The sequence below is a fragment of the Rhinolophus hipposideros genome (assembly GCF_964194185.1).
Source record: "Rhinolophus hipposideros genome assembly, chromosome: 17".
Lineage (NCBI taxonomy): Eukaryota > Metazoa > Chordata > Mammalia > Chiroptera > Rhinolophidae > Rhinolophus > Rhinolophus hipposideros.
In genome coordinates this window covers 19,454,826-19,468,415 of record NC_138063.1, presented here as the reverse complement: position 1 = coordinate 19,468,415, position 13,590 = coordinate 19,454,826, and the positions used below count along the sequence as shown (strand labels likewise).

At 47.0% G+C, this 13,590-nt stretch overlaps 1 protein-coding gene across 4 annotated transcripts in view; it reads right to left on the bottom strand.

Annotated features, from left to right (window-relative positions):
* Window positions 1-12,375, bottom strand: part of MYO5B (myosin VB) — a 310,561-nt gene extending 298,186 nt beyond the window's left edge. For 2 of the 4 annotated variants that reach the window (XM_081079087.1, XM_081079089.1), the window contains exon 1: window positions 11,919-12,196. In XM_081079087.1, coding sequence (XP_080935213.1) covers window positions 11,919-11,945 — 27 coding nt within the window. In that variant the 5' untranslated portion in view covers window positions 11,946-12,196. Of the gene's footprint in view, window positions 1-11,918 lie in introns of all 4 variants that reach the window. The other 2 variants (XM_081079088.1, XM_081079090.1) reach the window with 2 other exon arrangements.
* Between the last annotated feature and the right edge of the window lie 1,215 nt (window positions 12,376-13,590).

The window sequence follows — 13,590 nt, the reverse complement described above, 5'->3', positions numbered from 1 at the left end:
AGGAAGTGAAGAAAAGGGAGAGGAACCAGGACACGTTCAGCAAAGAAGATGGACAAAATCCAAGAAGTAAAAAAACAAGTTTATTATTGGACTATTTCCAACACCGTATTTCCCTGAAAATAAGACCGAGTTTTATATTAATTTTTGCTCCAAAAGACGCATACAGTATTTGTCATTTGCCTACTGGTTTATTTCCCTTGGCATAATGTCCCTAAGGTTCACCCATGCTACACACGACTCAGAATTTCCTTTTTTTAAGACTAGATAACATTCCATTGTATGGACAGACCACATCTTGCTTACCCATCCATCCCTGATACTGGGTTGCTTCTACTACTTTTGGCTAACGTGACCAATGCTATTTCAAACTCCTTTATTACCCTCCACTCAGTGGCTAACACCCTGCCTGACGCATAGCAGGGGAAAGAACATACAAAGAGCATCCTTCCATCTACTTTCAAAAGAGCATTTTAGGAAATTAGATGACAGGGACTCTGATTTTTGAATCAATAGGTATTAATGCTATTACTCTTGTCATAACATTGAGGCAATTCTGTACCCATATACTAAATTATGTTAACATATACACATATAAAGTGAGACTATAAATCAGTGTAACTACTATAACATTCTGTGAGCCTTCATGTTCTTAAGCCAACAGACCAGAACTGCTACATTCAAACGAGTATTTTTCTAACAGCCTGGGAGCTCTCCACTAATTGATCACTGAGCAGATTCGAAGCCCGAATGTAACCGCCCCCAGAGGATGACAGCTAGTCAGAAGCCACACAAAACTGTACCTGGAAGTCACACTTAGTCTATAATAGAAATAGGTGTCAGGGAATCCCTAACTTACTCAACCGCCTTATTTCTTTGAATAACTTCTGGCTATTTCCAGAACAGAAATCTGCCTACCTTCCAGGCATAGAGTTATCGCCACCACACAAAGGAAACAAAAGAGTACACCATCAGATTTGAAGCCAGTTTCAGAAGAGGTATAAATGAACCTGCATACTCGCTCTCCTGCCAAGGAGGCCATCCTGAAGGAAACAGCATTCATTCAGATGGGTAGAATCTAGCATGTTCGTTACAAAATTAATCACATTTTAAGGGCATTCTCTTCATTTTGGTACACACAGCTTGCTACATAGTTTTACACACATATGCCCAGTAAAATGACAATTAAAAAAGAGCAAGCAGCTTGACAGCAAAGAAACACTACTTTCTGGCTGAGGAGACATTCATTTTCCTTATTTTACAAATTAACATTAGCCCCCATTAGTTAGTGTAGGCAAACTGAGAATGCCATTAAATCTGAGACAAGATAAAGCAATTTATCTCCTTTTAATGTACTAATACCTCCTTAGTGCTTATTCACACAACAAATGAACCACTGGATCGGAAGAACTCAAGGTCAAAAGACTACCCTGCAGAGATGGGCTCTTCCTCTCTGCCTGACATACACCCCGGCAGGCAGGTGGAAGGTGCGTACGCATTTGTTGGCTGAGTGAGAAATATAAAAGAGGGTATGAATCTGTCAATAGCTGGAAAGTGTAAGAAGTACTATTATCATCCCTGGGGAGAGAAGACAACTGAAACAGACTCAATCTAATTTTTCTTCCCTGATTCATTGTTGTCTTTTGAAAGCCACCTGCGCTGTTCATTTCACAGGAAGGGCGGAGATCCATATGTGCGCCCACCTAATCATGCAAATACCCATGAGTCTTGATGAGACTGTTGGTAAAAACTTGTGAGTTAACTGGGAGAAAACTAAAAGGAGATTATGCTTTTAATATAAATGATAAGCTTCGAAATGTAAGTGCAAAAAATATGTGTACTCCAAATTATACGTAAAATTAGGATGTTCAAAAATAAGGCAGTTATATTAGCTTTCACACCCACAAATGTTACCTTGCTGTTATTCCACATTCAAACCTCGTGCTACGCCTTCAGGCACGGCAATAAAAAAGAAAAACATTCAATTATCTCCTGACAGGGGCTCCACATTTCATAGATTTAGGCAAGTGCCAGAGGGAACAGATGGGCCTTCCACTGGGTACCCTAAGCCAAAAGCCATGCCAAAATGACAGAAGATAATGATACAGTCAAGGTGGCTGCTTGGTGAAAAAACACCTTTCCTCGAAGTGTGGCCCAGAAATAGGAGGTGAGTACAGGCGGGCATTAAACCAATTCAATGGCATGTATTGAGTTTCTACAGCAAAACTATTTCTTGGGAACTGTGAGGGCCGTGAGCGTGAAGAATCAACCTACATCTTCAATGAGAGCAATTTTGGAAATATACACACCCAACCATTAACTGTGCACACGTAAGAAGTAAAATGGAGAATCAGAAAATCTCAAAGCTTCTTAAATTTGGCATTTTAGGTTCATCCTATTTTCAGAAGCATCACCTCTCTGGGATATGTAAGTAATTGATGAAGTACACTAATAAACTGAACGCCTGTGAACGTACCATCTAGTAGACTGCTCAGCACAAGTCCCACTCCTGCCACTCTCAACCCCCTGGGAACTACTATTCTGGTTTCCTCTTCCTTATTCCCTGGTTTTCCCTTACAGTTTTATCACATGTATATCCTTCCATAATACTGTTCATTTTGCTAATTTTAGAAATTCGTAGAAATGGTTACCATTCTGTACGTTTTCTTCTCTGAAGCACCTTAAATGGTACCGCCATCATAGAAAGTCTGGTAATCGGTTCTGAGCATGCGTCATATCGTTGGTGGGATAGCACTGGGGTCTGGATGAGCAACCAGCAAAAAGAAGTTAGAGTCTAAAGTGAATGGGCAGGGCACACAAAGTCGAGACTTGAATAGTACAATTTATCAGTTCAAATGTTTTACCGTCTCATCCTTCCCTAAAGACACACAGTATTCAGGTCCCAGTACAAATGGAACTGGCCTTCTATTGCCCAGGATCTTTTTCTTGTAAAGGCTCGTCTCTAAGCCAGGGGACCTGAACTTCTCAGTGCCGAAGAGATTATAAACCAAGTTTTTGAATTCCATGCAAAAGGCATCTGGGTTCACTCGTTACCTTTAGGATTTCATGTCACAATGCATTTGAGTTTTATAATGGCTAAAGCTCTCTGGGAAAAATCAGTAACTTTTCATGATGGGCCTTCTCATTCCTCCCCAAACTTCAGCAAAGGAGAGAAAAGCCTGTAGGGCCTGTGTCACTATTAGAATTGCTCAAAGAAGGGCAAAAATGTGTAAGTCAGTGAATAAATGTTGAGAGGAACATTATGAGCCATTAACTCGGCACTCAGATACATAAGCTTGATCAGTGCCAGCAAATTATCAAGATATTATCACCAACGCCAGGATCCAGACAACCTGAAGAGCTTCTCCTCGTTTCCAACCCAAGATGCCCTTGCTTGAAGGATGGCCAAGATGAGAAGCTGAGTGAGAAGAGTGAGCTCCTTTTCCATCAAACACCTGCCCCGGTCAAGTGGTGCTGAGCCTGGTATACCCGTAAAGGTGAAGACATCTGTCTCACGGGCAGGTGGGAGAGGGCTTCCAGGAATATCATACTTGGTTCTCTGTGCCTAGCTTAGAAGGGGAACCAAATGCCCATTAGACATCAAGCACAGTAGGAAAGACAATGCTCTCACTGTGGGGTTTTTAGGGGGAGCTGGAGTCAGACAACGTGCCGGGAAGCAGATCGTGCCCTGGAGTGAAAGGATGGTTCAATTTACAATCAAGTTTCATATACATCTAGTTTGCCCTTTCTGAAGACATGAACCTCTCTGGGGGCTTACGTGGCCTGAGGAAGGCCAAAGACAAGGGTTTTGCCTACACCTCGGACACAGTTTTAAGAGGCCCATGGGGCTGAGTGTGGTGGTGGCAAAAGAACACAAAGCCACCAATTCCCTAAGGAAAGAAGTGCATGGTCAGACTGCCTGCCTCGCTTTCTGCACTTGGAGACTATCTTTTCTCCCTTCTCCTCTCACTGCGGAGGATTCTCTCTGCTGCTGGCAGGCAGGGCAGTGGTAAGTAGAAAGGAATCTCCATGTTAGGGCCTCTCTATGCACAAATGTTCTGGAACCAATCATCAGTGGGACAGAACCTCGTGGAAGGCAGTGGAGCAGAGAGGTCAGGAAGGCCCTTGGCCAGACACGTACCAATACCTACGAGGAGTACGGCACCAGGCAAGTCACGTAAGCCTGAGGTGCCTCATTTGTACATGGGGATGACAGCTGTGCCTACACCGTAACGTTCTTGTTAAATGAGTTGCTACAAAGCACTTAGAAAGGGCCTGGCTCAGAAGCACTCGATAAACGTCAGCTACCCTAACTAGTACTTTTCTAGTGGTGGAGCCTACAGAGCTGCAAGCTCCAAACTAATGAAGGGGGAAATACATGCCAACACGCCTTAGTTTATATACATCTGTAGATTTTTTCTGAATATTCTGGTTTCCATGACTGCCTATCTCTAAAAATAGTCACTTAATGAACTAAAACTTTGCTATGTCTTTTTTTTTTAATTTCCTGTATTAAAACTACAAATGAACACACCAAACACATGAAAAGATGCTTGACCCGCCATTGAAAGTCAACTGTAAGTCAAAAATGAAACATTTAGTGTTAAGTTCAAAGGGAGGAACAACGACCGGTGCCAGGGAGGAGTGAAGAAACAGACTGGTTTTCTTTCTGATGAAGACTGTAAAGGTATGCCAGCAATTCCACCTTTAGGGAGTTTTCCTAAGGAAATGATTAAGCAGGGTTCCAAGAATGTTTGCAACATTTTTCACAGTATCAAAACCTTGGAACCAATATTCCTCAAAATGGAAATGGTTAAAAACATCCAGGTAATGCATATTATGCAGCCTTTAAAATAGTAAAATTACCTTTTAGGTTGTGAAAAAAAAGCCATAGATTAATACAGACGGGTATGGACTGCATGACCCCCTTTATTTTTTAAGTACACGTTGCAACGTGCGTAAGCCTGAAGCAGTGCTGCTCAACAGAAAGAAGGCATACCACATACAAAATTTACAATGTTCTAGGAGCCACGTTAAAAACAGGTGAATCAAATAAAATATTTTAGCCCAATAGAGCCAAACTATCATCACGGACACACTTACTATAAAAAGAATGAATGAGCGACTTTACAGTCTTTCTTTGTAAAAGTCTTGGAAACCTGCTATTTTACACTTCCAGTGCCTCCCTGAGGGGCGAGCCACATGGGACCGCCCTACAGGACAGCACAGGTCAGGAGACCCCACAGAAGTAGCTGACAGTAGTTGTTTCTGGGGCAGGGGAGTAAGGAGCCTTTGCCTTTCCAGCACTGTATGAATTCTTTCAATGATCATTTGTATTAACAGAAAAAAAAAAAAAGGAACACTGTAAAAAATGCTTTCTAATTTTCCTTTAAAGCTGGAAGAGGAGACCAGAAAGCACAGCTTAAACTTAAAACTTCTTTCAAACTGCCCTTGCTCCTTCCCCAGGGGGTGGTGGGGGAAGTGAGAACGTTTCCCCACGCCTTGGTCATCTACTGCTTGGGTAGCAATTCTTCCCTTTCTCTCTCACCAAGTCCCCTGTATAACCAACCGCCCTTTAGGACAGCAGTGGGGAGGGTCAGAAGAAAAGGCCAGCACCGGGACTAAAAGGGACAGCGGGGAGCAGCTACCAGGCACAGTCAGTGTGCCCGACACTGCCAGGCAGGCTCTTTACATGTGTCACGTCACAGCACCCTCCAATAACCTTGGGAAACATCCCACCCCCATTGTTCAGATCAAGATACTTAGCAAGTCTCTGCTCCAAGATGTCACAGCTAAGAGCGGTTCACCACAATACCCAGGACGGCCCACCGAGATCCTGGGCACAGAGACCACGTGACCTACGGGCCAGGGCTTCCTATTCCGAGGTCATCATCTCATCTCAATAAAATCATGCTGGAAGACAGCTGCATTTCTTCATTAGGGGAAAACAAATCCCAGGCATCTTTTATTTGCAAGAACCCCACCCAGATCCTGACACTTCTCCTTTAAACCCATTCTTATATCGTCAAATGTAAATAAAATATTTCCACTTAAACCACTGTCACTCCAAACTCAGTATGTGAAAACAGAGTGTAACCCTCGTCCTATCCTGACTTATTTCTCTGCAGCCTCAAGAGGGAAACTTCAAGGTCACAGCTGACGCTTCCCTTACCCTTGCCCACATAATCAAACGTTTGCTGAGTTCTAGGCTCAGTAATACCTAAGTTGCTTTAAAAAGCATTAGCACACCTAGTACCTCGATCTTAATTTCTAAATACCATTTTTCAATGTACATAAAAAATGAAAAAAACTACAGCCATCTACTTAACTAAGGGATCAAAGTGACACCATCAGTAATGAAACATATTAATACCATGTATCTCCTGAGATGGTGCACTGAGAAAGGCACTCACTTCTGATGCACTCTTGCCAAAAATTCATTACCTCGATTTAAGCATGAAAAAACATCAAGCAATCCCAAACTGAGGGTCATAACTGACCTATCCTCTTAAAGGGCCAAAATCCTGACAGAAAAACGTGAACTGTCACCAACCGGAGGAGACTAGAGCTATGATGCTAAACGCCATACAGAATCCTACATGGGATCCTGGACCAGAAAAAAAGTCCTGAGTGGAAAAACTGGTGCAATTCCAATAAGGTTTGTAGGCAAGTTGATAGTATTGCATAAATGTTAATTTCCTGGTTTCAGTAATTGCACTATGCTTATATGAGGTGTTAACACCAAGGGAATCTGGAAAAACACACACAGGAACTCTGTGCTATTTTTCACAACTTTTCGGTAAGTCTAAACGTATTTCATAATGAAGCGTTTCAAAATATTACCATTGTTACTACCCGCCCAAATATGTCTAGCTCATCCCTGTCGTTGGGTTTAAATTCACTCTCCTCTTGTCTCCTGCTAGAGCCTTCTTCCCAGTGTGCGTGTATATTCAAATCCCATTCATTCTTCAAGGCCAAGCCACATCCCACCGCTGCCCGAGGAAGTCTTTCCCCACTACTACAGCCCACCTGCCCACGGCTTCTACAAAATGCCCTGGAACTGGGAGTATCTGCCCTCCTCTCGTGACACATGGGTGATGCTGTATTGTTAGTTAACTATGAGTGTTTAGGTTTTGTTGCACAATGACGATGTAAAATGTATTTGGGTAACAAGTGCTTCAGAGCACACGCTCTGTTCACTTTACAATGGACAGCTTTTTAACGTGCTTTCTGACAACCTACTGAATTACAAAACAGAGGTCAACTACTGTTTCAACCCCATGGGGTTTACCCTGACAATTCTGCATGTACAGTGACAAACACACTATCACTTAGGAAAAGCAGTATTTGGACTTCTACAGTGTAAGCAATATGGTTTATAGCTGAACCTTACCACAGAAAATTGTACTTTTTTAATCTTGTCAGAATTTAGAATGTCTAGCTGGTTTCCACTCAGGTGCCTGAGCCCTGACAGGAAAGAGAATGCCATCTCTGTTGAACAAAATACAGAGGGGTGCCAAAAAGGTTTTGAGAAAGGAAATTTCACATTTTAAGAAAGGAAAAAACTATTAAAATTATGCTGATGGTAACCACTTTGAGCACCTTCTGTAATTGCAGAAGTCAAAGTGACTTGTATTCATCTTTTGTTATTGGTATATATTGAGTATTACAATTTTAATAGTTTTTCTTTCTTAATATGTATATACATCTTTTTGGCACCCTCTGTAAGTGCAATAAGATACTTAGACTCCAACCAGACATGGAGCTGTCGAAAAGCCTTCTAATGTGCGACTATCCTGCAGCTAATAAAATGAAATATTAGGAGCACATTAACCAAAAGAAAATGGGGGAAAAAAAACTAGCAGCTAAAAAGCAAGCTTTCCCAAAGGCCCAAGTGGGGAAACTGGGGGTCAACAAACAGCTACAAGGAAATTCTAGCAGGACTTTAGGTGGAGCAGTTCGGGAGCTACTTAGACAAGCACCTACCAAAGCAGAACGCTAAACACACTGGAGCCTCCCAAAAACGTTTGATGCACCTTCTGCTCTTCAGCTCTCAGCCTAATAGAGATGTGGCATGGCAGAAAAACTACCAACAAGGGAGACAGGGCAACCTTGTTCAGTGTGTATAGGTAACAGGCAGAGAACATGCTGTGTGAACTAGGTAACAATTGGCCTGCAAACTTTGAAATTCTGATGGTTACCAGCAGGCCCAAAAGGGGCCCATTGCGTTTCTAGGCCTACCTGAGAAAGGGGAGCAGAGAGGAAAGGGAGTGGCGGCAAGGGATGGGAAAGGATTTATACTTGGGAGGAACCTGCATTACCTGAAGCACAGGTAAGGGACAGTTAGAGGTCACCAGCCTGAAAGCACATGAGTTCTATGTTCCAAAGGCTGACCCCGAATTGGAGCCCTTAGGATAAAGGCCTCTGGGCTCAAAGTCACCACTGTCGTGCACAGGGTGTGTCTACCAGTAAAGCAACCTCCCAAGAGCCCCCAAAAATCTAACTGCTCAGACACCACATAGCAATTAAAAAATCAAGCAGGAAAGGCTTAAAGGGAGTGATTTCAATCTGGTGATTTCCCACTCCACTGGTTAGAATCAAAGTAGTATACTGAAAATCACATTACTTGAAAGAGCAATACTTCAATTTGTCCTCCAGAATAATCCACAGTTGTATTATTCAGCCTGAGGGAAAGGTTATATATTTTACTTTAAAAAAAAAAAAATCAGACTATCTTTTGCAATTATCATAATTAAATCATACTCACCATGTTTGCACAGTTGGGGTGTCTTCCTGGGACCTGTACAAATCAAAGGAATCCCTATTGTCTTTTCCTGTGGGTTGGAAACAAAAGTAACACTTGCTACATACGTGCCAGCTGTGCCGAGAGCCCTGAGTAAGCTCCACCTTTCTGTAAGAGTGAATGAGGCTGACTCACCTGAACATCAGCCTCAAAGTGTATGACATGTACTCGGAGTTTCTTTTCCCATCCAGAAAAACCTCACTACAAAGAAAGCAATTTCTCAAATGTGAGGTGTTGGGTTTTCTGAAAACAGGAGTGCCTTTGTTAATGGGAAGGGCCCTTTGCCAATGACTCAAATCAACTCCAAAAAAAAAAAAAAAATATTCACAGCACATGAGCCAGCCGAAGAGAACTGACAAAGAGCAAGAAACTAACTTGGAGGGAGGGAAAAGGAGGAAGTCCTCTCTTGGATAACAAGGAATAGACCAACACACTGAGTTCTTACTTGAAACTATTTATACTTAGCTAATTTATACATTTAAGTGCCTCATTCTAATAATGTCTTTCAACTATCACTAGCGCAACAGGTATAATCAATAAACGGCTTTAAAATTTCCATCCCAGGTGTAAATACTGCTGGCATAATGGGTAATTACTCCCATCATACATAATACACTGAAGGGTGTGCCTGGATCCAGTATTCATCACATTAGAAAAGCCCCACTAGCCGGTTAAAAACAAAAGGGAATACTGGCTACTTTGATGATACACAAAAATGAACAAATCATCTCCCCCAAGAAATAAAGTAAATATAAATAGCAGGCTCAATTTCTCTGTATAATTTATGAGTCATATGCATACTGAGAATCCAGCTTAGCAAGTGAGGTGACAATGGTTAGGAAACAATGCACCGTTTCTCATAGTAAAGCCTGACTGCATAAGTGTGTTTAACTCTTCTAGAAAGAAAAATTAACTGCAACACAATCTTGAAGATACTGCATTGATCATGGAAAATCTTCTCAAATTCAGATTTATAGACCTAAAAATGTTTAAGAACTAAAAACCTATTAACACAGGGATATACAGTCCCCCTAGCCCTAGGAAGAAAGTCTAATACTATTTGGATTAGGCCAACTTTCACACCAATAAACTTAAAAATATGTGTCTTGTATGTTCTCCCAAGACCTTTCCCTGGTGAAACAGTTTTGTCCATCTCCATAAGTCCAGAAAAAGTACACTAAAACTTTAGCTCAGACTCCCCCTAATTTATTTGTAATAGTTAATATGCAATGTACTCATTTCTAACATGCAATAAAATTTCTAAAATTGAGTGGTCTCCTCCGAAAGTGTTGTCTTTAAAAGCAATCCAATATTAACTCTTTTTCCAAAACTCAAGGCTCCAAAAATTAAGGGTTTATTCAGTTATTCATTAGCTTCATATAATGTTGCAATCATCTGATAAAAGACTTCAGGATACATTGCAGGTATATTCACTTAAGTCACTCATTTCACTTGGGAGTACAAGTGGCATTTTCGTGAACTTTCCTGTAACAAAGCTCAGCACTTTATACTTCAGATTTTTCCCTGACTCACAGGTTTCCAACCTCCAGTCAAAGTTCCTGATAACCCACTTCAGGGAAACAACTGAAGCCTGGAGCTTTGAGAGCTCCTCCCACGGGTAAACGGGGTGGGGTGCTTTTCCAAAGCCAGAAGCACCCGAGATTCCCCCCACACACACCCCCACCTTTCCCGGAATCTATCCTCCGACCATTCGTGACCGCCGCTCTCGCTGTCAGGGGAAGCCTGGTGGGGATGGTGCAGGTGTCCCCGGCTGCTGCGACCCCGCCCCCAGCCGGGTTACATCCTCTGCGGCGGCGGCCTCAGATCATCCCAGTTCAGCCCTGCCCCCCTCCCGGAGGTACGACGAAATTAGAAAACTCACTAAACGAAAAGTAGCCAGCCCACCCAACGGAAGGACTGGCCCACGTGCGCGGCAGCGGCAAGCAATCGCCAGGTGAGGAGGCGGAAGTAGCTCTTCCTCCTCCACCCAGACCTGTTGGCCCAGGTAGGTGTCCTGAGGATCGCATACCCACGAGTGTGCGTGCACCCCGCCACACACACACCTCTGCATAGAGGCGAGCACAAGGCACTGTCAAAGGTGCCCCGGCCACAGCCACGACGAGCAAGTAGGAAAGGCGTGGGAATATCCAAAACTAAGAGTGGGTTGGAGGTGGGCACGTGCTTTAAATGCCCCGACCCCTGTCACCCCCAGCGCCAGGCTGAACCTCGAGGGGACCTCGGTGCCGCTGCGCACCGGTGGGCGTAGGGGGAAGCGGGGGCTGGTCCCTAACTTTCACCATAGCGACTGCCGCGGCAGCGGGGCGTCTCCACCCGCTGCACTTGACCCCGACTGAGGACGGAGCCCCGTGGATCCATCGTAACCCTGCCGGCATCCTGGAAACCCACTCGACACCACCCCCACCCGCCGGCGTCACCCCGACCCCCTGGTACCCACCCCGAGGGGTCGCCTCCGGGTGCCCCTCCCCGTCAAACTACGAATGCGCTTCCCTGGGGCCTCCAGCGATCCCACGGCTGACGTCCCTCCACACCTCCAGCCGCTGCCCCCCTCCCACCACGTCGCGACCCCTCCTCTCTCCGCCCCCAAGTGCGGGAACATCCCCTCCAAGTTCAGGGTTTCACCTCCTTGACCTCGGGAGAAAAGGAAGCGTGACACGTCTTAGGGGGTCGACCTTGGGAGCTCACGCTGAAGAGCAGCTGGGGGCCGGTCCGTGATTGCGACGGGCGCCCCCGCACGGGGCTGTCCCCACGGCCCGGGTTCCGAGCCGGCCCCCGCGGTCGGTTCGGGGAATTCAGGCGGAGCCGAGCCGGAGTCGGGGCGAGGAAAGCGCTGACGGCGCGTCGGGGAGGGGGCCAGAGCCCTCCCGGGGGCAGAGCCGCGGCCGGCCAGTGCCAGGCGCTCCCCGAACAGCCAAACTTTCTCCTCCGGCCCGAAGTTAGGGGCGCCGAAGAGACGGTGAAGGGGAGCTTGAGAGGCAGCTCCGGAGCCCCCGGGCCCTGGAGCGGCAGGAGAAGGCGCCGGGGGCCGCGAGCGCCCCGCCCCCGCCCCACGCAGCCCTCACCTGTGCCCCGCCGGCCGCGGCGCGCGGCCCGCACTCACCTGGCTGTAGAGCTCGCCGAGCGACATGACCCCGCGGGCAGGCCGAGCCCGGGGCGCCGCGCCCTGCACACTGCGCTCGCTCGTGCCGCGCCGGGCGGCGGGTCCCGGCTGCTCGCGGCCCCGGTGGCTCTCAGTCCACGGCCAGCCCGCCTGGCGCCATCTTCCTGGGCTGGCCGAGAGTTTGTGTGTTTCTCGTCCCTTTCCCCCGACCTGTCCCGCCGGCTTCCTGGAGGCGCCGCGACCGGCTCGCTCCCTGCCGGCGCGACCTTTACTCCCGCGGCAGCGGCGTCGCTGCGGCCGGGCCGGAGTTGCGGGCGGGCGGGCGGGGGAGGAGGCGGCGCGGCGCCGCTCCCCGCTCAGGTATGGGAGGAGGTGCCGGCGCGGGGCGACGGGGGGAGGGAGGACCGGCGGGCGGCGGAGCGGGCGGGGGGTGTGCCGCCGCGCCTCTGCGCCCCACGGGGCCGGGCTGGACGCGCCCTCCCGCGTCCCCGCCGCCGCGGGGTCCCGCGGGCTGGGGGCGGGGCGGGCGAGGAGCGGGCGGCGGCCGCCCCCTGCTGGACGCCGCGCGCACGCGGGACAGGTGCGCCCCGGCTGCCGCACCTGCCGCGCCACGCTCCGGGTCCACGCGGGCCGTGCCTCGGGAGGCTGCGCCAGGGATGGAGTACGGACAAAACCGCGAGAGAAATAAAAGGAGGGAGGTCTACGGTGGAAAGGCTCCATACACTGTCCTCTGTATTTTACGAGGCTGTGGCCAATACTTTCATTGTTTAAATTCAGTTATGTCGTCGATTGCGATGAGGTGACGGGGCTATACAAAAGATTGTCTCCGCCAAGATGGGCTCCCTGCGCTGAAATCTTAATCAGAAAGGTGGGAGTCGCAACTCTTCTCCACGTTGTTTGCCCGTTACCTCCCCTCCTCCCCCAGCTTCCAAGTAGGCACCCCGCCACCAACTGGGAGGATTGTTGGCTTCTGTGGGAAGTGTCACGTTTTCTCCCCTCGCACACTCTCAGTCCCTCTGCTACTACCTATTTTTGTCCCCTCTGCCAGTGGCATGTGGCTACCTGCAGCAGCTTCAGTCCCTCTTCTACTTCCAGCAAAAAGTAGACATGTCAGCCAAAAAAAGAAAATAATTGGCAGGAGTAGGTGGAGGGAGAGCAGGAGCTGTAGGAGGCGACGGGACCTTGGTTTTCTGAAGGTGACATTTGTACCTGAATGAGGAATGGCCTCTGAAGGTGGTTCCCAACCAGAGCGTCCATCTACACCGGCTGGAACAGTTGTCCTGGAGTCCTGCCCTGGAAGGGTATTTAAACTCATCCTACTTAAGGGCTTCCCACCTGGCCTGCAAGATCCCCTTTTAATTCACGTGTCTGGCCCTTCTTACCTGTGCCTCCTCCATGAGAATTATCACCTGGGGAGCTTTAATAGCTCTAAGAAAGGTCCCCCTCAAGAATTCTGGTATATTGGCCAAGACTAGTACCTGAATATCTGAATTTTTTTAAGTTTTTCTGTAATTCTAAAGAATTGTACTTCCAGGATTTACAAATGCAGTAACCAAAGCTTGGGCAACTCTCCTTGGAGCTGAAATGGGAGCTCTTCCTATCACTGGCAAGAGCAGAAAAGAAACAGTTCCATCCTTTCTCACTCAAAAATTTGTCTGCACGCTTTCCTTCC